This window comes from Polyodon spathula, chromosome 7, assembly GCF_017654505.1.
Source record: "Polyodon spathula isolate WHYD16114869_AA chromosome 7, ASM1765450v1, whole genome shotgun sequence".
Taxonomy (NCBI): domain Eukaryota; kingdom Metazoa; phylum Chordata; class Actinopteri; order Acipenseriformes; family Polyodontidae; genus Polyodon; species Polyodon spathula.
The window spans coordinates 34029832-34055206 of record NC_054540.1 but is presented as its reverse complement, the minus strand read 5'-3'; the positions used below and the strand labels follow the sequence as shown (position 1 = coordinate 34055206).

Here is a 25375-nt window from a genome sequence, read left to right as displayed (position 1 = left end):
CCTTTCTAATGTAATCTTGCCAGAAGAAATAAGAATAAAAAGAGAGTCATTTATTGTGACACCTGCTCTCCATATGAGTACAGGAAATGGATGGATCACATTAGTTTACTGTCTAGTTGGTGCTTATCTTGGTGTGAGCTGAGTTCAAATGAGCTCAAAGCAAGACAGATATAGAGACACATGATAATAACTCAGTATTGAAGCATCGGAGCTCTGAATCAATGACGACAAACAGCATCCAATAAAATGATATTGGAGCAAGTGTCTCTTTTACCCTTTCAGTCCTGGCAAGACCTCAAGGTTCGTCCTTATCTTAGCGCCATTTAGTTCTTAAAGTACTGAGGGGACTTGGAAGTTTCATTTACCAAAATATATGTAAAACATATGGCTGCCCTGTTCTCATGTATACTCAATAAAGGAGTTCCTTTTTGAATTACATAACTTCACTTTGCATTCTTCAGCTTGACAAAAATAATTCAGGACTGAAAGAGTTAAGGTTGAAGTGAGAACAACAGTGAAGAAAATGAGTCATGCTGACAAACATTCTAGATCCTTGATTAATATTGCAAGAACAATCAAGAGTTCAAGAAGACAATACTTTGTGCAGTAGATCATTTTAAAAATCTACAACCAGGCAGAACCTGTTGATGCAGGTTATACAGTGTTTATAATAAGCTAGTCAATTCTCAGTATATCACAATTAGTCATTTAGTATGACTGTGCATCACTCATAACAGGATAGATAAAACTAAATGTGGTGTGTATATATATTAGTTAAATATAGAATTTAAATTTTCGGTCAGGAATCACTGCTAAAGAAACAATAGGCACTTGTATGTGAATATTTTAGATCACTTTATGCTTTAATTAGGCATCTCAACAACTTCTAAAAAGTCTCATGCATTTTACCATTTGTGCCTATGTGTTCCTTTTCTCTTACTACATTAAATGAATTGCATCTGTGGCTTATTCAAGTCACCAATTAAATTAGACAATCCCTAATTTGTCTATTTTTACAATGTTCAGTTACAGTGGTTTGATTTCATATGCACAACAAATCAAAACTACAGAAGCAATGAGGTGTTCTAATAAATGTGTAGGCTGCTGTATAATTCAAAACACTAGTGGTGGTGTCCTTAACTCTTTCAATGTCATCTCAAATTGTTACAATAAGTGAAATTCACAATCAGGAGTTCACCAATAGCCAAGGAAAGTAAGCACTAATATAGAAAAGATGTGAGGTTTGTTTGCTGTGTGCAGAACTGTACTTTATGTCCATATATATATATATATATATATATATATATATATATATATATATATATATATATATATATATAATTTTTTTTTTTTTTATTTATTTGTACGACGCTGCTATTTACGGTGCATTATTTTTAATATTTTTTTTGTATTTACCGAGCATAGAGGAAATGATTTAGTTTGCATTCAAAAGACAATACGATTACATGTAGCTTAAATTAAATTTAATATCATAGTATGGTCCTCTCTCGCGTCTACATAGCAAATATATAAACCACGTGTGAGGGAGTTTCTCGTAGACCTATAAAGCGGGCGGTGGCTTAAGTATTTAAAACAAAAACTGAATCAGAAGGTGAAACTATTATGCTGAGGTTTTTGACGCGCTGCAAAAGCATTCTTTACACTTCCAGAAAAAGCTAAGCGAGACACGGAGGACTTTCACTGCATACAGTGCTGTTCTTAGTAATTTAAGAAAAGGTATGTTGAATTTTTTATGTTTGTTAGTTGGGTTAGGTATTAAGAGACGTGTCACGATAACAGTTATTTAAACAGTACTGAAACTGTTACGGCTCAGTAAACCAATGGCAATTTCACAATTGTAACAACTTTTTATGACAGTGTTGTTTTATTCCACAACCTGTGTCGTCTCGAATAGTAATACCCAGAGTCGTTTAACTCGTTCGTATTAGTATACATATTCCATACGATTACAACGTGCCTGTTACTAAACCTAAAGACACGTAAGTGGCCTATCCTCAGTTGTTGGTGTCTTTCTATTGGTATTAACACACTCCATTAACAGAACTACGAAAGCACTTCAAACGTATTCTTTTCTCCTCTGTGTAATAAGTGTGATTGACAGCCTTGGAGATATATATATATATATATATATATATATATATATATATATATATATATATATATATATATATATATATATATATATATATATATATATATATATAAAAAAATGTTGACAATTTAAATAGAACGGCCATATTGTAATTTAATAAGCAAGCAGTCGGGTAATTTTTAAAGTTAAATCATTCATAGATACTTATTTTCAAACCCGCCCTGTGAATAAAGTGTATTTCAGGGAAGAAAACAAAACAAAAAAAATATTTGCGCCTTTCAATTTTCAGCAACCATAGCAACTTCTGATAATCCGCCTCAATCAATGCGTGAAAGCAGCGTCACCAATTTTGCCAACTAATCAAAAAGATCAGCTGAGCTAGACCAGAAGTACAGTATATCAGCGGTGACGACAAAGCACGCTTGTATATTGAAACTAAATGTGTTGGCACGAGAAATCCACTGTTATTAATATTTTGTATGTTGTAGCAATACGAAGTTAAATACTTTAACTTTTTTTTAAGATAATTTATTAACATTCATATAGGTTAAACGGTGCTCTTAAAAGTAAACCCTATCTCAAACAGTTGATAAGCGTTTCAGCTTGAATTAACCCTTTCCTACATGGAATACTTTAAAAGCTGAAAAGTTTCTTTAAATAATATATGCCTTAAGGCTGTTAAAACTCCTGCGATAAATAATAAGGCTAGGATAAAAACTCTTTTTTTTTTTTTTTTTTGTTTTTTTATTTTTTCCGGGGGGGGGGGGTGGTAAACCATTTTCTGGGTATAGGTGTTGTGAATAATGCCTTGAAAAACGCACCGCACTGACACGAATTGACAATATTTCCAGTAAACCATTTTCTGGGTAGATGAGTTTGACGAAACTGAAACCATGTACAGTTTCAATTGGTAAATACTGCACAGCAACAGTGACAGGCTGGAAGTGGGCGTGAGACATGAGTCATAACTGAAGTACAGCTGTTACCTTCCCTGTTTCAACAGAATATATAATATTTTCTGTTCACTGTTAGAAACAGTACATCTATTTGGGAGTTGCGCAATATTTTGCATGGGCTTCAAATAATGCAGTAAAGTCGCCACCACTTGCACAATGCAGGGTTATTTCAGGCAGCCGTTTATATCGGACAAATAGCATTTGCTGTTTGCCATTCCCATTGATTTCAGTAACAAAGGCATAGTTTATACCGCGTTAAACATGCCGTATATTTTGGGCAAACTCAGCTGTTTTTGGATCTTGTGTGCCATTCACATAGGTTTAAATAACAAACTTGCTGCTTTATACTCTAGTAATCGCTCTTACTAATTCACAAATTAGCTGTTTTCATCTTGTTACCTTGCCATTCACAGATTAATAGAAAAAAGTAGCACATTACTGTAGTAAAAAAATCTTGAAAGATCAATCAATCAGCTGTTTGCCCCTCGTTATTGAGTGATTAGCTCTGTACTGTACCTTGGCTATTTAATCCCTGTACTCAGTGTCGGGTTTACAGTTTGAAAAAACAGCACTGACTGCAACAGCAAGCATGGCTGGAAAGAGAAAAGCGATGAGCATCAGCACGAAAATTCAGTGTAAATAAAATGTCTTAGACGCTGTGTACTTGCTAAAGCATGCTTGGAACTCTGTCAGTAAATAATGCAAGGTTACTTCAAAAAGCAAGGGACAATGTGGGAAGGGGATGGTTGTTCTCTGTAAATGTGTGTTTGTAAACTGTGTTATTCTTGTTCAGGTCTGTTGGGGTCGATTGCAGCGTACGAGTGACTTGATCCGCATCAAGTGCACTGAAATTAGTCTAGCAGATCGGTACTAAATTAATCCTGATTGCAGTGTACCAAACAGCTAATCCTGAAAATCTGGTTTAGCTGAATTGAATAATTTAGACCGGTAATGAGGACTAACCCATAATAAGCCATTACAGGTGCGGATGGAAATTCACACATTAAAGTGTTAAGAGGAACTCGGACATTTGTGTACGTTGTCATTACTAACACTTAATAAACACATTTAAGTAAAAGTACACCTATATTCATAATGTAATTGTAGCTACTACATGCCTTTTAATGCACATTCTGCACACGGATCATACCTGCATTTTAACTTGCCGGCAGCCTATTGCTGCTTGACGTTAAGTTCTAAATGTGTTTATTTAATACACATTACACTGACATTTCTGGTTAAATTGAATACATCAGTTGTGCTTGTAATAACCCGAGATCCAAGATGCAAGAGCATAACTTTAATCACAGTGTCTTTATTAGAACAATCTCTGTTGAAACCTACACATTAATGTTTTCTAAGGACTTCCTTGACCCCACGGTATCCTAGGTAGAGGGTAAGTATGTAGGGCGCTACTGACCTCTAGTGGCATAACTTGAACTGCATTATATACATACACATTCACATTACTACATTCTCCCCCCCTTAAGATTTCAGCTTCTCTAAAATTTGGAAACAGTTTAAACACAGTTATAAACAAAATGTAACACTAATACACTAGATGTCTCTGAACTATTGCTGTAACAACAACTACACACAATAGTCCATCCTTAACTGTACATAAACATTTAATTTCAAACTTTTTAAATTTTTTTTATTTACAAGTCAAAGTCCTTCAGGTAACCAGGCTTTTTGACAGTTCTTTGGGAACGACGCACAGCTTGTGCCATGCTTTGATTGTCCCTGCCCACCTTTGGGGAACTCCCAGTTTGTTCCTCTGGTTTCAAAGCAAGCTGCTCTGAGACAGTGTCCGCATTGTTTGGAACAAGTTCATCTGGCATGGTTACTCTAGCTGGTGGTTGTAGAACCTCTGCAGGTGTGTCCTGCACAATATCCTCTGGCCCAGTGGTGTTGTCCTGTTGTCTAGACAGGATCTGATCTATGTGTCTGCGTACTATCCTGCCATCTCCCAGCATTACCTTGAAAGATGCAGGACCAGTCACTGTTGCAATGACTCCTGGTATCCACTTGGGACCGTAACTGATGTTTCTTGTCATCAGAGTCTCCATCTCCAAAACTCCTCCCCTTTGTGTGCTTGTCGTGGTGTTCCTTTTGTTTATTCTGCTTAATTTCCACTTTTCTCTTTAAATCGGGATGCACTAAATCAATTGTAGACCGAAGTTTCCTCCCTAGTAACATCTCTGCTGGGGAGAGTCCTGTGGTAGTTTGAGGTGTTAACCTATAACTGAATAGTACCCTTGACACTTTAGTTGACATACTTCCTTCTCCCGCTTTCTTCATCATCGTCTTGAATATTTGAACGGCTCGTTCTGTGAGACCGTTGGAAGACGCATGAAACGGGGTTGATAAAACATGGACAATGCCATTTTTGTTCATGAATTCCTTGAACTCTGAGCTGACAAAACAGGTGCCGTTATCAGAAACTACCATTTCTGGTAATCCCTGATTGCTAAAACTTTTTCGCAAACAGTCAATTGTAACAGCTGATGTTGCTGAAGTTACCGGGTAAACATCCATCCATTTGGAATGAGCATCTATGAGTATCAAAAACATCTGCCCCATAAATGGTCCTGCATAATCTAGGTGTAATCGCTTCCAGGGTCTGTCTGGCCACTCCCAGGGATGTAGCGGGGCTGTGGCTGGTGCTTTCCGGTGTTCCTGACACTTGCTACATGCCTTTACCCGTGTCTCTATCTCCTCATCTAGTTTGGGCCACCAGAAATAACTTCTGGCCAGAGCCTTCATGCGCGAAACCCCTGGATGGCACTGATGCAGCTGTTCCAACACAGCCTGTCGTCCTCGCTGTGGGATGATGACACGTGCCCCCCACAAGACACAACCATCTTGCACACTCAATTCTGTCTTCCTAGCAGAATAAGGTATAAAATCTGTTCCTTCCCCCTGCTGTGGCCACCCCCTTAAAACGTACTCTCTCACTCTAGACAGTATGGAATCTTTCCCTGTCCACACTCTCACCTCCTCTGCGGTCACCATCGCTATGTCTTCCATCATCAGCACCCTGTCTTCCAGACCTGTGGATTGGGAAGTGTCCGGCAGTGGCACACGACTCAAGGCGTCTGCGTTGCCGTGGTCCTTACCCGCCTTGTAGACTATCACGTACTCATACGCCCGCAGTGTCACAGCCCACCTCTGGATCCTCAGTGACACCATCTGTGGAACAGCCTTCGTTTCGTTGAAGAGTGAAAGAAGCGGTTTATGATCTGTGCATATGGTGAACTTTCTACCATAGAGATACTTGTGAAACCGTTGCACCCCGAAAATCACAGCCAGTCCCTCTTTATCAAGCTGAGAGTAGTTTCGTTCAGCTGATGTGAGTGTTCTTGACATAAAACCTATGGGTCTCTCCCACCCATCTGGCATGAGGTGTGAAAGTACTGCGCCTATCCCGTAGGGGGAGGCGTCACAGGACAGAATCAGCTCTTTCTCACTGTCGTAATGCACAAGTATATCTGTGGATTGCATGAGCTTTTTAGATTTCTCAAAAGCAGCCTCCTGCTCTTTTTTCCATTGCCATTTTGTGTCTTTTCTCAACAATTTGTGCAGTGGAGCCAACAGTGTTGACAGGTTAGGTAAAAACCTGTTATAATAGTTCAATAGTCCTAAATAAGCCTTAAGCTCTGTTATGTTGGTAGGTGCAGGTGCATTTTGGATAGCTTGTACCTTGTTCTTAAGTGGGTGTAGTCCTGTGGCATCCACTTTGTGACCCAGAAACTCAGCCTCACTTCCCAGAAAGGTACACTTCCTTCTCTTTAGCCGTAGGCCTGCCTCCTCCACTCTCCGAAGTACCTCGCTTAGCATCTGCAGGTGCTCCTGATCATTCTTGCCCGTCACCATGATGTCGTCCAGGTAAATGGCTACATGGGGAATTCCCTGCAGCAAACCCTCCATAATTCTCTGAAAGATAGCTGGACTGGATGAAACCCCGAATGGAAGACGGTTTACAGTAAATAACCCTTTGTGTGTGTTTATAGTTACATACTTTTTTGATTCCTCATCCAATATTACCTGTTGATAGGCATGACTCATGTCCAATTTGCTGAATTTTGCCCCTCCTGAGAGCTTTGCAAAAAGATCTTCAATTCTGGGAATGGGATACTGTTCCAGTTTGGACACCCGATTTACAGTAAGTTTGTAATCTCCGCAAATCCTCACAGAGTTATCAGGCTTTAGCACTGGGACTATGGGAGCTGCCCACTCAGAGAATTTCACTGGTTCAATTATTTTGTCTCTCAAGAGGCGGTCCAGCTCAGCCTCCACCTTCGGTTTCATAGCATAAGGCACAGGTCTTGGCTTAAAGAACCTTGGTGTTGCCTCTTTGTCAACATATTTTAGCTGGTGGGCCTCGCAATGTCCCCAATTCCTCTTTGAATACATTCTCATGTTTCTTCAACACATCCTGGAGTGTTGTTTTGTCTCTACCTATCTGGTTTACAGTGCCCCAGTTTAATTCCAACTCCTTAATCCAACCGCGGCCCAGTAGGTTTGGTCCTTTGCCAGACACTACTACTACTGGCAGCTGTTTAACAGTCTCTCTGTACTGTACAGTTAAGTTTGCAGTACCCAATGTTTTCACTCTTTCGCCTGTATAGGTTCTGAGATGCAGGGAACATGTCTTTAGCTCAGGTACTTTTGCCCCATTCCTTAGTTTGGAGTACTCTGTTTCATTCATAATTGTAACACTGGACCCCATGTCAACCTCAAATTGCACATCCGACTTGTTCACTTTTAACTGTAACGTGATAGGCGCTACCTTGGGAATGCTTGTCTCTGTTACGTTATTCATAATGAACACGTCTTCACCATCACTTGCATCTGTTTCAGGATTTTCGCTAATGTGATGAGCCCCATGTTTTTTTTTTTCACTTTTCCCTGCTTTTGTTTTCCTCCCCCTCTAGGTTTGGTTTTCTCCACAGGTGAGTTCGCCCTGCACGCTTTCCTGATGTGCCCCTTTTTTCTGCATCTTTGACACATTTCCTTAAGAAAACGACAGTCATTCGCCATGTGCTCACCACCGCATCTATAACATGTCCTCATAGTTCCGCCAGTTCGTGGTTCCCTCCACGTTTTTAGCTTTTGCACTGTAGCCTGGCTAGCATGTTTCCAGTTAGCACCATTGCTTCCTTTGCTTTGCCATTGTAAATCCTGAACATCTTTATTCGCTGTCTCCAATGCCTTAGCAAGTTTCAGTGCTTTTTCAAATGTTAACTCGGTTTCTGCTAACAGCCTGCGCTGAATACGATCATCGTCTATACCACAGACTAGCCTGTCCCGTAACATTTCCTTTAGCCTGTCTCCATAGTTGCAATGTTGAGCCAGTTCTCGTAGCACTGCCACATATTCAGTCACACTCTCATTCGCTTGTTTGTTTCTCGAGTTAAATTTAAAGCGTTGAACTATTTTGCTGGGCTTTGGGTTGTAGTGCGTTTTCAACAGTTCAACTAAATCGTCAAACGATTTGTCCCCTGGCTTATCTGGGCTTAACAAATTTCTCATCAGACTATATGTTTGGCTTCCTACCGAACTTAAGAGAATCGCCCTTTTTTTATTGCCGTTGTCAATCTCATTTGCTTCAAAAAAATGCGACAGCACTTCGTAATATTCCTCCCATGTCTGTAGTTGACTATCAAACGGCGCGGTTGTTCCTACCGTGGCAGCCATGTTTCGTTGTCTGTGAGCGCTCTCGCTAACGTTAGCAGGTTGGGCTGAAGCTATGCAGCTACACTTGTCTTTTCTCCTTCGTTGTCTCCGTTTTCAACGACCTAAGACAAGTTGTCCGATTTGTAATATGTTAATCCGATTTGATATGTAATAACCCGAGATCCAAGATGCAAGAGTATAACTTTAATCACAGTGTCTTTATTAGAACAATCTCTGTTGAAACCTACACATTAGTGTTTTCTAAGGACTTTCTCGACCCCACGGTATCCTAGGTAGAGGGTAAGTATGTAGGGCGCTACTGATCTCTAGTGGCATAACTTGAACTGCATTGTATACATACACATTCACATTACTACAGTGCTGCTTTTTATTATTTAAATACACAGTATCTTATTTTGCAGCACGTTAATAAAGTTTGTACTTCATTTTAATGAAGAACGAAACCAATCTCTTCAGAATACTTTGTTCCTCAACCATAATAAATTATAAAAAAGGAAAAGGGTGCCACATTGCTATAGTAGTTTATTTAAACTACCATATACATTCGCTGTCTACCTAAGAATGAATAATTGCTTAATATAGTGTATCAACAACATATTAAGGTACATTATATCATTACATAGTGCGATTGTCAATTTTATTAAGGATATTTCAGTGACTCGGCGAGCGAACCTTGCTGAACCAAGTGCTTCAAAGGGTTCAGACTGAAGTTCAAAAGACTTCTAGTTTTTAGACAGCATTTCAGAGAATAATGGCGCTGTCTTTGTGTTAAAATGTGCTGTATAAACGTAGGACAAGCAAGCATACTAAGTTAGTCTTCTACTTCATAGTATTAAGTTTGTACACCTGAACAGGATCATCTCACGTCCTATTTGGTATGCAATCAGGATCTTGTGTAGTCTGATTTTAGCGGATGATCCACCTGTGGTGATTATCGTCTGGTACTCTGCAATCAGGATTAACAAGTGTACTAACTTTAGTCTAAGCTAGTGGAGAAGGAAGGAGGAGGCACTGGGTTGTGTGAGGAGATGAGTTTCAATGAGACAAGGGGATCTGGTGGTTGGAAAATTGAGAGTTGAGGAGGTTGAGTTTGTGAGTGAGAGCAGTGAGAGCCATTGTTCACTAAAAGCTAAAAATAAATAAGAGACGGCATTTTCCTACTGCTGTTTAAACTACAACTGTTGTCTGTCTCTTTATATCCTGGAAAAAACGCAGCTCTGCGCTGCAATATGTAAATAAGTCCTGCTTACCTGTGGGGCGTATCAGCTTCAACCTCCATCTCGATCTCCTGCCTGTCGCTCAGCAGCGAATGTACGCACCCACACGGTAGACGGCTACTCTGTCACAAGCATTAATATCCTGTATCTTTCTAAACAAGGAATTTAGGGGAGATCCCTAATACAAGATGAATCTCAAATCAATAATATAGTATAGTAATTTGCAGCTGTGTATAATGATATTTCAACAGGATTCATTTATCTGCCGTTTTACGTATCCACCCTTGCTCTGTTCCCATGACAGATTACTGTACTTTTTATTACATTCATAAGTTTTAATACATATTTTTTTTGGTAGTGTAATCTAGTGTAGAGTATCTTAAAGATTTTTAACCGTGTGCACGCTTGTTTGTTTTGATTACTGTGCTGGTGATTGAGGGACATTTTGAAGGTCAGGTTTTTGTGTGGGTGTTTATACCATCCATCGCTTGCTGGGGGTGAACCACGTTAACACATATGTGCCTGTTCTAAGTGGTGTCAACTGCAATATGTTTTAAACACCAACCCTACAATAAGCAGGCTTGAATTTCATTTTGTGTGCTGGGGGGGGGGGGGGGGATTCCCCCCCCCCATGCTGCAGCCAATCAGTGGGAGGATTCAAAAATTTTAGGGGGAATGGCAAAAGAAAAGGTATTTTTGCATATAAAAAACTATTTTACTGCCTCATCAATAAAAACAAGCTGCTTTCAGGAGACCTAACAGCTGTTCATCACTGAGACAGAGCAATGCATTGCTTTTGCCATTGCCTGATGTTTTTGCATGCAGCAGAAGAAAAAGGTGCTTTTCTTTTCAACCAGCGCTCTATTTATTTATTTTTTTTCACTTTTTACACTCGGCCCTATTTCCTCTTGTTTTTCCAAAATAATCATGTTTGGTCATTTTTATAGATATTTTTTACAGATATATATCTATGACAGACAGAAATACGGCAGGGAGGGGGTTAAAATCCTGACTAACACGCAGGCTAAGCCCTTTACCTGGGCGCACACACTTACCTAGACGGGCTCTTTACACAGCAGCCTCAAACAGACTGGCTACTTACTGACTTACTCTGTCACATGATGTCACTTAACTTCAGGCGCTCGTAGTTCCGGCTAGCAGTACTGCATACACGATGCCTGAGTAATATGTGCGTAACCTTTGGTTTGTTTGCGGGATATGCAGAAGCAACTTGGGAAAATGTGTGATTCCTTCAATCCCACTCTGAAATTCAAACCATGATAAGTCAAATATCTTGTGGAAACTCCCTGCCACACAAAAAAAAGCATTTCTCCTCTAAGATAAAATAAAAACACTCACTCATTGTAGTTGCGCAATGTTCTCTGTGCTTTTCATGTTAACACAACCCATAAATAACAAAAAATGCCCCCACTGGTTAAAATGCCTCCTAAACTGAGTCGATGTCTGCATGCTGCTGACTGGCGACTCTGAGAAGTTAGCTGTTTTATTTGCAACAAAAACTTGGTGAAAGTTTTTATAGCCAGGCCATTGGCAGCAAAGTCATGTGTCCTGTAGCTGAAGATTTTGTTTAGCATATATGTATTTCTGGATGTATAATAGTAATTGTTTATAATTATTGTTCAAAGCCTCTCTTTGTGTTTGTGCTGAGATGTACCTGTGCTGGACTTGCCTGTGGGCACAAAGTCAATAAGCTAACAAAGACTTGCATGTCTTTGCTAGTGGTCAACTGTGGTGTTCATTTAGTAGGGTATGTGCAGTGTCCAGTATGCTTTATATTGATGCATCATTTTATATATATTTTTAAGATGTGTCCTACCGGTGCCTCGGAGATGAACGGCACAGAGACTGACTGCATAGAGTTCCGGATCTTGATGGCCTATGCGCAGCGCAGGAGGCCTGAGCTCAAAGCACAGCGCAGCCCTGAGAAGGAGAGACCCAGCCCTGCAGCTCGGGAACACAAGGCCAGTGAGACGAGCAAGACGAAGAAGAGGCGTGGCTGGAAGAAGCTGATTCCGAAGTGTGTGCGTCCTCAGGAAGAAGAGCTCTCGGAGCAGCCACCTACAAGGGACCAAGGTAATGGAACACCAACGTGGGCTTTGGAAACTCCCTTTGTGATCTCAGTGTAGTCCTCTGAAGAAACCCCAGCAGAACCAGCAACAGAATGGATCTGCAACAAATACTGTGGTGACGCTGATAGGAAAGCAAGAACACAGCCCAGGGTGTTCAAATACAATCTGTGTAGTAGTATTCTTCAGCAGCAAGCAGAGCAAAGTCTCAGACATTATTTGAACTGGAGTGTGCTGTTGTGCCGATATCAAACTGCTAATGAAAAGCTTGCTAACCAGGGTTGTATAGTTTTGCCTCTTATGCACACCTGCAGTAATATCGCTGGCCCCCCTTTCTCTTCTATTCAAGATCTTTCGGTTCTTCGCTTGTATTGTCAACTTCAGTCTTGTAATGTATGTGGAGATTTCAAATATAACACTAGAAATTAAACCCTGCAGCTGCTTCCTCCTACCTGATCACCTGTGCTGTTCAAAATCGCTAAAATGACACCATGTGGCCTACAGTTTATCTGTATTACTTTTATTTTGCTTTGCTGAAATGTGTTCAGCGCTTTGAGAGGCCCTGGTCTTGAAAGATGCTATATAAGGGTGATGCTTTTGTGTATTTTGAATAATTGCATATCCTTTAATTTAACATAACAAAATAGATAAATAAACAGAAACCTTTTGAAGAACCAAAAGATTCTGCAGAATATAAATAGGGAACCAGTAATAATGTTAATAAAAGTGATGTGTTTTAATTGCATTAGTTTGCAGTCCTTTAACGAGGACTTGCATTCTGGAAAGTAGTGGAATAAATGTTTCACAGGAGCAAAAGTTTCTGTCCCACTGTCTTCAAACGGCTGCCAAACCAGTAATGCTTTTATATTTAAAGCTCTTTAAATACACTGGTGTATGGGTACTGCTTTTTCATATTCGAGAGTTTAATAATAATAGTTGGATTTGTAATTGGTTTTAGCTAAAGAAAAGGATGTCGAGGAAATAGCAGAGAAACTACAGGAGATTGTGGATTCAAATCAGAACCTGCCAGGGCTGTTCCGCCGGTCAGACAGCATTGAACCCGATGGCATTGATGGTAATCTTCAATCCTAATTCAGCAAGTTCAGTTATACCCTGTTTACACTACCTATGTACTGAAGGGAATGGCAATCGCATGGTTTCAATGGTTGTTGATCACACAAGATTTAGGTAGTGTGGATAGGGTAAAATCAGGGATGGTAATAAGACTCCTGTTGCATAGCAGTTTGATCCATTTCTGGTATTACTGAGTTTAAGGCATGCCTGAGCTTGTTACCTACACACTGTGGCTAATCAAGCACATATTAAAACCTGGAATGGGTGAAACTGATAGGCAATAGAAGTTTATTTCCATCCCTGGATTCCCTTGGCACATTCATCGCAAACTGGCAACTGAAAAGGTCAAACTGAAATGAGAAAATGACGTATTTCCTTTGCATGGCAGATGAAGAGCAATACACTATTCAGAGGCTGGTGGAGCTGTTAAAAGAATCCGGAGACGAGCTGAACCAAGAGGTAAGAGGAGGATTCAAACAGTGGGGACTGCGTCGCTGAACTAGGCTATTGGTATGGGGTCCCTGAGTGTCTTCCTAGCTAAAGGCTTGGCTGCGTGGTGTGCCGTGTGAATCATACAGTCAGGGGAGCGCAGGTTTGCATTAATCCTCAGCAGACCCTATTGATCAGGTGCCTGGTGAGCTCAAACTATGTACTCTAGGTGGCAGCAGTGCTACTAAACTGCTGTAGGTATTGCTGTGTTGAGGAACAAAACTGGACATTGTATATTGTGGTGAAAAATTGGGGTATTTAAATTTTTATTTACATTTATTCATTCATAAGTCAATAATCATACATTTAAAAAGCACTTGTGGATGGTTTGTTAAATTATTTTGTATGTGTTTGAAGAGGGAGGGGATTCTATGTTAGGATACCAAGATGTTGATTTTGGTTTTAGTAACACTTGCCTGATTTGTGATGAGACTTGGTACAGACATTCTTTAGATCAGTAGGGCATCAGAGTCTATATTGAGGAGCCTGGTTGCACGTGATCTTTAACTTGAAGGTGTGTATATTATATATAATATTTTTAAAAAATTGTCTTTTTAGATAAAGACCGACAAGTACCTTTCCAAATGCTTCAAAGAGGCGTACAGTTACTCATTCTTCAAGAAGGTGACGGACATGTTCCTGGAGAGAGTCTGTTCCTCTGCAGCGCAGGAACCGGACAGGATTGCTTTCACTGCCGACATCACCGCCAAGCTCACCACCGTCGATAATCACCCCATGAACCAGAGCATGGGCTTCGGAGTCAAGTACCTGAGAGAGCACTTCAGCATCTGGGCTGAGAGTCACGGGGGCTGGGTAAGCGTCTAGCTAGATGTCTGTTAAAGACTCTTAATGCATAGCAGTTTCGCCCAATCGAGGTTTTACTACGAGCTTCATTAGCCACAGTATAGAGGGAACATGCTCGGGTTTCTCTTGTTAAACTTTTTTTTTATCGGAATTTACAAAAAAAATAAACAAAAGCTTCCTTATATACCCCCACATTCTGATCTATAAAGCTGAGGGAACACGAAGCAGCTTTTCCAGGAACAGTGGCTTGAAACCCAGTTCCAGTAGACCTAGTTTTGAGGCAACTTGGCTGTCTTCCCTGGTGTGCCGTGCAGTGGCCTGAAAGCTTCACTGCAAAATGAGTGCACCGAAAAATCCAGGGATATTCAGAAAGACGAGACACTTTTCACACGATATGTTATAACTAATTAACTAAAATAATTAAATGACAAATGATAGTTTGTCTTGTGGAAGGGAGGGGGTCTCCCTTCCTTATCTCTGTTGTCCAGCCTCCATGCATGGTCTTCAGGCCTAGTTTATAGAAACTGGAAAAGTGTGTCTGTGTAAACCATGCTAAATATGTACCTGTCTGAATATGTATGTTAGGTGATTAATTGCCATTTTTAAAAAAGAAAATGCCTAAACATTTTTTTCATTATTCTAATGTAATAATAATTTAGGGCCGCCTTTTATACCAAATTACAGTAATTATATTTTTATTTGTTACAGCAAAAGGCACTGAACAATGCTGAAGAGGAGGAAGTAGAATAGTGGCTGCTAGAACAAAATGCTGCCAAAGTCTGTCTGGATTTTACACGTGTCTAATTGCTTTGAGCCAGTTCTTTAGAAGAGAACCATTTAAAATGCCAAAATGAGCTGCTGTAAACCACTAATTTCAACTTGCATCTCTGTCCCTAACTGAAGGGCCAATGTATAAAATGTAATTGAAAGACTACCGAGTGACACATCCAGTAAAGGCACTCTACACTTGGCTGAGCGCCACCCAAGGGGAGGGAGGGCTGGGTCGGCCACAGTGTCCTTGGCTCGCCGTGCACCAGTGACCCCTGTGGTCTGGCAGGGTGCCTGCAGGCTTGCCTTTTAAGCTGCCCAGGGCTGCATTGTCCTCTGACGCTGTAGCTCTGGGTGGCTGCATGGTGAGTCTGGAGTGTGTAAAGAAGTGGAAGGCTGATGGCCCATACTTCGGAGGACATAGTTTGATCGTTTTCACCCCTCCCGAGTCAGCGCAGGGGTGGTAGCGGTGGGCTGAGTCTAAAAATAATTGGACATTACTAAATTGGGGAGAAAACAATAAAAATAATTAGCGACCACTAAAAAAAAAAAAAAAGTAATGGAGACATGGGTGGGAAGCCAGTAGAAGTGCCTGCTAGCTGAAGCACACGCTTCATGGTTAAGGGTCTCTCTCTCTTTGTCTCTCTCATATGGCTGTTACATTTGTCATGGTAGAGACTCTCCTCTTCTGGATAATATATAAGCTGCGTCTCCCTGTTGCAAGCCTGTTTTACATTCTGTTGGACAAGACACATAAGATGTAATAAAGTTTGATGAAGGGTTTATTCCTGGTGCTCAGGTGGCAGGTGCGTCAGTGTCCCAGAGGAACAGTCTTGACCGGTTACTCTGAAGGAGAGATTGCCCTAAATGCAGCTTCCCAGAAGGGATTCAAGGCGTTCCAGAACTATTTAAACACCTTGCAGACAGGATGCTCGTAGGGCCCCCCACTCTGCACCTACATGTGCTTCTGCTACTGCTATTGTCTCCGTAGCTTCCTAGTTATCGCATTGTATCAGTTGCCTACAAAGTATCAGCCAATCACAGTTATAGATATTATCCAATGTGTAGAACAGGACAGCACAAATACATGTTTTGTTTAATAGCAAATCCTATTTTTTTTGTGATATTTTATAATGGTTTGTATAAAGGTGTTCTCTTTGGGGAATATCGACCCTAATATTGATGTTTGTATCAGATGGAAATGACATCATGTGGCGATTTGCTATACTATTTGTGTGTGTGTGTGTGTGTGTGTGTGTGTGTGTGTGTGTGTGTGTGTGTGTGTGTGTGCGTGTGTGTTTTTATGCTTCATATGAGAATTAAAAACAGCAAATGTCTCTAAGGACAATCGAGATTTAACAGGATACCCATCACACTAGAAATACATAAGAGAAGCAATTGTCATTACTTTAATTGGCTAAAATTATTTATTTGAAATAATAAAATAGTGAATTAACAGTTTATCAATTATTGTTCTCATGTGTGTATGTGTAGATATTGATATTATCTATCTGACATCTTGCACATACATAATCTTTAACCGGATTTGCTAAAGATGCTCCAACCACAAATTTTACCACAGCTGAATATGCTGTTCTCTTGATGTATGTGTGACTTAGTTGAAATTATAATATTGTATTGGTTAAAGATTTACACCTGTGAAATTTCAGAAACATCATTCAAAATGTATTGCATACATGTGTTTTTTTTTGTTTGTTTTTATTGCAAAAATGGGAGGTGGGGTATGTGTGGGTGTAAAATTAATGTATATGACCACAGCTTGTTCCTGCATTGGGGTGTTTGTTAATTTGAACAGGAAATGCTATGATACATGGTAATGAACATTGGTAATATTACAGGCTTCAGTTCCTACAATCATGTTTACAAATAACATGCTTCCATAGTCTTACATTAACCAAAAGAGCACTTGAGAGACAGGGACACGGTGAAGCGATCATCCCCTTAGCACATTCTTTCCAATCATTACAGCACGATTCTCTGAAATCACACATTCTACTGAAGAGTAAGTAACATCAATTGTCATTTAATTGTCCCCATTGCCTTTTTATGTTTGAAATCATTGCAATTACTTGCATGCTGTGTTTTGTTTGTGCATTTAGTAAGTCTGTTGGCGTGCTCTTCAGTTCTAGCAGTTTGTGTGTGTGTCTGTGTGTATGTAATATATTAAAAATGTGGGTAGCGCCCAATTGGCACGACTGATTCTTTTGCTCGTGCCTGAGGTAAAATACAAGTGATGTGCACACGCAGCAGTTGTCGGCTGCATTTTGTAATCATTTACTAACGTTCTCGACAAGACGACATTATTTCTTTGTGATGTGTACAGATAGCTATGGTCTGTTTTCATTAAAAAAAAAAAAAAAAAAAAAAAGCCTTTGATGTGATCTTTTATACGCAACTTATCGCAATGACCTTACTTGAGCAACTTGTTTAGTTTTGTCTTTGTTAAAAATGGTTTGATTTATATTGGGTGTATTTACACTGAGGGGATACCAAATTTAGACAGCTGACAATAGCATAGAGTGGCTGTGTCACTTGCTATCTATGCATTTCAGGCAGTGGGGCTGCTAGATATGTGAAACGTGCACATTATGTCTACCTGTGCCCCATTGTCACACACAAGTGATTTGATTGACATTATGTGTTTATATAATGTATATGTGTGTGTGTGTGGCTGCTTGTTCAGGGGTAGGGGGCCCACAAGTGTATGCTTGCCTAGAACCCAGTGATGGGTTAATCCGGCCTTGATTGTTATTATTTATTTCGTAGCAGACACCCTTATCCAGGGGGCTTTACAGTTATTACAAAGTATCAAAATGCAGATAATAGCAATTATAGAAAACAATAAAAATCAGTAGTAAGGGCAAATTCAAATGACAGAAAATGAGAAATACAGTAAATAATTACTTTCAGAGTGATTACAACTAAGCAGTTAAACTTAAATATATTTGGTTATAAGAGTAAAGTCGATTAAGAGCAAGTAGTAATATACAATAATGGATAAGAACGATGTCAAATAAGAGCAATTGCAAAAATAAATGTGAATACGGTTACCTTTAAGAGTAAAATCAAGTATACGACACAGCAACTATATGATTGAGAGCATTAGTAAAATACAGTGAAGTGCAGAGGGTTGAGTGTAAGTGCAAGTAAATACAAGTACTGATACAGTTGGTTGCCATATAGTCCAGTATAGCCGAGAGTTGTGATGTTTACAGATGCTGTCTGACCAGGTGTGTGTTGAGGAGGTGCTGGAAGGTGGTCAGGGACTGAGCAGTCCTGATATCCGTGGATAGGTTGTTCCACCACTGAGAGGCAAGAGTGGAGAAGGAGAGAGCTCTGGAGTGGGGGGTGTACAGCCAATCTGCCGATGGCAGAGGAGCGGAGTGGGCGAGAGGAGGTGTAGAAGAAATAATAGTCTGGAGGTAGGAGGGTGCATAAAGGTCGAGACAGCGACAAGCAAGTACCTGGCCATAGATTCGAAACAGGCTAGTCTCTTCCTCATGAAGCAAAACAGAAAAAAACAATAGTTTTTCCAGATAGTGTTTTTCTTATACTGATAACGTTTTACAGAATCCTGATGCAATGTTTTTAGTATGCGCAATGTTAACACAACTCGTAGCCTTCAATTATTGTGTTTCTTATATATACACACACTTTGAACCCGACCCTTTTCAATCATTTTTCTTCACAGCTTTGACCACACAGCCTAAATGAACACCGCTCATATTGTCCACTTTAATCAAATGAGAAATGCCTACAGACAGTATCTACTGAGTTAATTTCAATGAAACCCGATATATCCTCCACCTGCTCGCTTGCTTAGCCTGCCACTGTAAGTAGAGGCTCCGGGGGAAATCAGCGAAGGTGCGCGAAGAGGGAGGGGTGCATACTGTATCTTCTGTTCTTGACACTGGAGTGTTTTGCTGTTGTAGCTGAGATGCGGACCGGACAAACCAGCTATACCTGTTGAATGGATTAGGTACATACATGACTCGAAAGCGGTGATATGAATCAATATAGAAGTACTGCGCTGAATTCCAGTTGACGGTGATATATCCAGCCATGGCGGCGACTAAGACTGCTGTTAAACAAATGCCCAATTCGATCATAGCAGCGGGGAAGGAGAACGTCAGCAAGGTATCTCCTCAAACAAAGACGCGGCTCCAAAAGAACCCGGTTAAGGTGCTCAAGCTGACAAAGAGCCCAGTCTTTCCGGCTCAAGATGTTTGCGACTGGGAAGCGCCGGGGGATTCAGCGGAACAGAGTCCCGCAGGGGTGGTCGCTGGAGCCCCCCGCTGCAGGAAGAGAGGATACCGCCCCCCCGATGTGAGAACCATCTTTGAGCCGCCAGGGAAAGATCCCCGAGTGAGAGAAGAGAGAGGAGAGGGGCACAGTTTCTGTGCGGGCACCGCCGGGGCTTGGTGTGACCACTGCTGCCACTACATCCTGCAAAGCAGCCTTGTATGTTCAGGTATGCGAAAACTGGTCTGTTTACAAATAGTACGGTGCGTACCTCCAAACACACTGAATGTGGGCTGGTCTGTTTCTGTCACCTGTCGAGTTAGATGATGTGTAATGATGAAACCTTTATAGAAGTTTATTTTGCAGTTTTACCAGGCTTTTATTTAAAACGCTGCGTTTATTTATATTGATCTTGTGCTTTCTGTCACTTCATATTTTGCAAATGGAACTTTCCAGCATTTTCAACACAGTTATGAAATGTGTTAGTGCGTCCCGTTTGTTCTCAGTCAGCCACAAGCGTATAGCAGGGCGCAGTACATTATTTACCAACAATTTGTGAATTATTTATCCTATCTCCCGTGATCGGTAGTAGCGAGTCTCATTAATAGCGGGGACAGGCATGCAAACCCGGTCGGATGTTCCTTGTAAGCAGTATGTGCAGAGGAACCGACGGAGTTTAACTCACAATGAGACTAGAGACGCACATTTTGTGTTCTTACCGTGGGTGTGTTCACGGAGGTCATTCTCAGAAGGCAATTGGCTAAATTGGTCAGATTGTGCGCGGAATCTGCGCAGAATGCTCTCCGTGAAGGCACCCTGTGTCTGGCCTGCAGCATTTCTGCTTGCTGGTCCTCATCCTTTCACATGCGCCACGCGTCACTAAAGTTTGCTATGCGTTTTTCATGATAAACCACAGTATGCTTTTATAATGGGTATGTTAAACTTAATATACTTAATTTTTACATGCAATCATTTTACTCAGTTACCCGACTGCACTGTCAAAGCCACTGAATCACTGAAGTCTCAGTGGCGGGGGAATGTATTGGTTACTAGACATTGACCTACTCAAGGTTGAGTTCACGTGACTACGTTAAACGGTCCTTCCTGTTATGCATCAGCGACATTTGTCCTGCAGTGGCCCAAATGAAAATCTCGATTCCAAGGGCCCCTATATTCTTACCAGTAATACTACACTATGATGTCATGCCTTTCAAACAGGACAATGCACTAGGTATTAAATGTATTGCATTTTACTACAGTAATCGGACAGGGACAGACACATTGCAATAGCATTGGATGCATGTGCCTAAAACGTGCTAGTGTTTTTAAGATGTGAAATATTGTTTCAACCATGCAATTCTAAACAAGTTTCTTCTGTTGTTTTCACAAACAGCACAGTTGCCCTTCAGGAAATATAACAGTACACCTTAAACTGCACTCTGTACTCCTCTAGCTTTGTATTTCACGTCGAGGGAATATGCAGGGTTAGTTTTGCTTCAGTAATCTCTGGGATACTTATTAACTGAGTTTCCACAAACCAGCATTCTGGCGATGGCCCTGGTTCAAGCTGTTCCCAGCTCATCATTCTGCAAAAATACACACAGTACTGTGTAATATTTGTTAGATGATTGTGCAAAGCAAAAAGCACCAACGGGTGGGTAACAAAGGTTGTCATAACAAAATCAGTGTTGTGGGTGGAAATTACATTTGTATAGTTATAATTCAGGGGTATCCAATCACGGTCCTAGAGGGCTATTCCACTCCAGGTTTAACAGGTAAAACGAGAGCATTAACTACTTCAGGGTCTGGGTGCAGGTTTAATTCATTCAGTTAAACAATTTAGAACAAGGATGGAACAAAGACCAGGAGTGGAAGGGCAGACTTTGGCCACCCCTGTTACAATGTATTATTATTGTTGTTGTTGTTAAACTATGTGATGACATTTCTAAAGACCCAGTGGTCATCCTCAAATTCCACCAGTAAGCCAATCGCTACCCAGGAGCTTGACTGCAGATGTCTGTGAGTTACTGGCCCCTGGAGGATGAAGGCCAGCCCTGTAAGTGTCTGCCTGAGTTCACCTGGCACTCGGCCAGTAGGGGCTGCTGTTGCTTGCTGAGGTAACGCAAGCAAACCAAGAAAAAATCTAAATTATGCTAAGTATGTGCAAAGTAACAAAATAATTGTGCAGTTGTATTGGGTTCTTCTCACATACTGGATATCAAAATACTAGCATAAGTAAAAAAAAAAAAAAATAAATAAAAGTAAAGTAGAAAACAGTGGAATTTTGTTTAACGTCAAGTCTTTCTAAATTCCAAGTTTGAAATAAAGGAACTCCAACTCTTTCAATTTGTTTTCTGAAAGAGAACGCGCTCAGCATCAGCTGTATTTGTTACTGCATTTATGCATCTGAAAGTTAATGTTTTCAAACTAGGATGACTTAAACAAGTCGATGTCAATTTCCCCTGATAGTAGAGCGCTCTGGATCGCATTGGGTGCCACCTTCACCATGTACAAAGCAAATCAAAGGACACCTTTTACTCTCTCTTTTGCTGATGTATTTGCAACGTGGGACCTTTGTCGTGGCTTTTTCTGGCAAAATCAATCAATGTTCCCTTTATCCTCAGTGTGAACCAATATCCTCAGTGTGAACAAACACAAGCAAGTAACGTGCTGGTTTAAAGCCAGCACGAGTAGCAATTGTTATTATTTGTATCTTTCAATTACGTTCCTCCTCTGAACAAAACCCAACTCAGAGTGAGAGGGCCCTGCCTCTTTTATGCAGCTGTGCCTAGGCTCGATTGCTTGTTAATCAGGCCCAGGCACATTCTGCGTGTGAATTGATTAGGCAGGGAAAGGCAATTAACTCTTCCCTGCTAACCTTACAAATCCGTACACAACCAAGCTTCATTTTAAATAATAACAGCATCTCTCGCTTACTGGAGAATAACTCCTGCTATGTGGGGGAGAGTTTAAAGATACAGCTTCCCACAGTCAAGTTCAATTACTGGGTGACTTTACCTTACCTACATTAACAGTAGGCAGTCCAGGATCTGTCATATCTCATCTATATAGTTGGATGCATAGTTTAGGCTGCTGTGAAAGACAGAGTAGTACATTTAGAGTGTTGAATAACTTTTTTGTATACATGGCTGCCAAAGTTATTTATTTATTTATTTATTTTTTATCGGATATCATTTTGGAATCTATCTTTCCTTTATTCACTTATTCAACTCCAATTACAGAATGCCCAGGTGAATCACACTGTACCAAATTGTGCCATATTGCTAAGCAGATGCAGAGTTTGATCTAAGGAATTCTCTGAATTCAGCCGGTTATGTTAGGTTTTAACATACTTTCCTTTCCATACATTGCACATTGCACACTGTATGTACCATTATAACAGGGTGGTCCTAGAGAGGACAAGTTTCCCCTCACCTAGAATGTCTAATGTCATGAAGGTTTGGGGACATCTGTCTAGCACAGCTATGGTCAAAAATTTTGCATCACCTATAATTTTAGGATTGAGACATATATATATATATATATATATATATATATATATATATATATATATATATATATATATATATATATATATATATATATATATATCATCATCATCATGTAATCAAATACATTACAAAATTATATTGCAAAAGTCTACTGGAAGCTGTAATAGTAGTACAGTATTAAATGTTAGATTTCGAAATGTCACGTATAAGTATAAGGAAAACTACAAAGCAGCATGTAATTCAAATTGTTAACAGAACACTATTCAGCAGGTTTAACTTGACTTTATGAAGCTAAATTAGTTAATTCTATAGGGTGATGTAAAACTTTTGGCATTAGCTGTTGCTTCCTGGTTTCTCTCTGGCTCATGTGACGACTGGGGAGGTGTATCAGGTGCAGTAATAAAGTGTTTTTATAAAGAAACACCAAGTGGAATGTGAAGAATGTGGCTTAAGCATAGGCTTGGTGGTGACGTCAGACCAGGAAGAGACGCACACAGTACTATGGGATATGAAGCGCTAATGCACGTGTTTATTAAATTATAAATAAAAGATTTAAACAAAAGAAAACACTTTTCAAAAGAAAACGGCACATTGGCCAAAAAACAACTGAGGCCTATAACTGATATTGTGAGTGTACAGCCGCAGTATGGCAGTAACAGTGTCAGCGCCCAGGGTGAGAGGAAAATTTGCTTCCAATGGGCTTTTAAAACACTCAGTGCAGAAGTTAATTGCCAGTAACAAAATAGAATTCTGGCTGGTCCTGGTTGAGGGTGACAAACTGTAAGGCATGTAGACACTATCTTTACTTCAGTGCTAATGTAACCGGGAGAAGGAAGCGTCTTAACCACTGTGCAAAAAAGCCTGGCCCGTTTGCATTCATGGTGTTAGATCTTTTAACCTTTGGTGGTCAACACTATTGGGAAAAGGGATTTATCTTCTGAAAATGAAGAAATTTTTTAGGAAACTGTTTCGGATAATTTAAGCTCTGCCTCCAAAAATCCAAATTATCAGCTGATTCATTGTAGTTTGTATAGGAGATATTTAACTCCTCATAGACGTTATCAAATTAAACTCTTGGGGAATTGTTATTTATGTTGTACTGTTTGTATGGTTCTTTTAAATTCCTAATAAAACATTTGATCACAAAAAAACAGTTGTCTTTCTGAGTTTGTATTGAACTGGAGAGATCACAGGCTGCCTTTTTCAAAGAATGAAGTAGCGCAGGGCTGTCTGGAGCCATACGTGGCTTGCTGGGCTTCTCTTTACAGCTCTTCTGGTGGTTCTGTTGGGTCTGAAAGGGCTAGGTTGAAGCAAGTGCAGTGAAAATGCAGCAGATTTATGTGTTTTAATAAGCAGAGATCTACTGAAACATTGTCTTGGTCTAGCTGCTTCTGTTGAGTCAGCTGAACCTTTCTTTTTCTAAGGCTCTAAGTACTCCCTGGTAATTGGTTTGACTCTTTTGCTAAATGGAGTGCTAAAGTTTCCCTAGCAGGTATTTACAGGAAATACATGAAGTTCTTTTTGATGCTGTATGGAAAAGAAAACAGCTAAAAATAAATTTCTGAGCACGCCCTTAGATAAATTCCTCCTGAAATTGCATGTGATTCATTTGCAAATGTGTTTTTAGTTTCAGGGCTTTCCCTTGAGGATACAGAGGTAAACACTTTAAAGGCATTAGTAAAGGAAGCATGCATATGCTTTATTAGACGCTGTACTGACACACAGGCTTCAGGCTGCCTCTACAGTGTACAAATACACGCCCAGCCGGGGGTAACCATTAACCTGTCCCCCTGCAACAGCGTTTGTATGTAAGAAACACCCTCCCCTACTATGAACACTAAATTCACAAACATGAATAGGGAAATCTAGATAAGAGCTAATATACTGGTACAAGTGTGTCCTGGCAGTTAGGAGTCTCCAGACAAGCTCTAAGTAAGATAAAGGCTGATAAAGGCTTATTTAGAGAAAAATCTGATTATAAAATATTGGAGCGACACATCCCACCCTTTTAAACGTTTCCCATAGTAAAATGGCAAGGTATAATAAAGCAAAGTGAAAGCATGCTAAAGTGTAGGCAAGCATTGTAAACAGTAGCAGGGAATGGTAAAGCATATTAAAAAAAAAAAAAAAAATGGCAAACCAGGGTAAACTCTGCTAAATGCATAATATAACCATGGGAAAAGCATAGTAAAAGTGCAAAAATAGTGGAAAAAATATTGTGGCAAACTTTAAAAGGTGTGTGTGGTGCCCTGAAATGGATTGGCATCCCATCAAGGGTGTAGTCCTGCCTTGCACCCTGTGTCTGCCAGGTTAGGCTCTGGCTCAAAACAACCCAGTCAGCAGTTAATGATAATGGATGGAAATATAAAAAAGGAATGAAAGTGACAGACTT

General features: G+C 40.2%; 2 protein-coding genes across 3 annotated transcripts in view; both read left to right on the top strand.

Annotated features, from left to right (window-relative positions):
* Window positions 1-1591: 1591 nt before the first annotated feature.
* LOC121318571 (apoptosis facilitator Bcl-2-like protein 14) lies at window positions 1592-16469 on the top strand. Of its 2 annotated transcripts, XM_041255387.1 has the most exons (6): window positions 1593-1737; window positions 11813-12080; window positions 13032-13148; window positions 13536-13606; window positions 14195-14449; window positions 15149-16469. In XM_041255387.1, the coding sequence occupies exons 2-6, from the start codon at window positions 11813-11815 to the stop codon at window positions 15188-15190; spliced, it is 753 nt and encodes a 250-aa protein (XP_041111321.1). In that variant the 5' UTR covers window positions 1593-1737; the 3' UTR covers window positions 15191-16469. The 2 variants fall into 2 exon arrangements, with proteins under 2 accessions (XP_041111322.1, XP_041111321.1); XM_041255388.1 differs by lacking the exon at window positions 13032-13148 and having other exon boundaries at window positions 1592-1737.
* Window positions 16468-25375, top strand: part of LOC121318569 (ras association domain-containing protein 3-like) — an 83433-nt gene continuing 74525 nt past the window's right edge. The window contains exon 1 of the mRNA XM_041255382.1: window positions 16468-19700. Coding sequence (XP_041111316.1) covers window positions 19292-19700 — 409 coding nt within the window. The 5' untranslated portion in view covers window positions 16468-19291. The remainder of the gene's footprint in view (window positions 19701-25375) is intronic.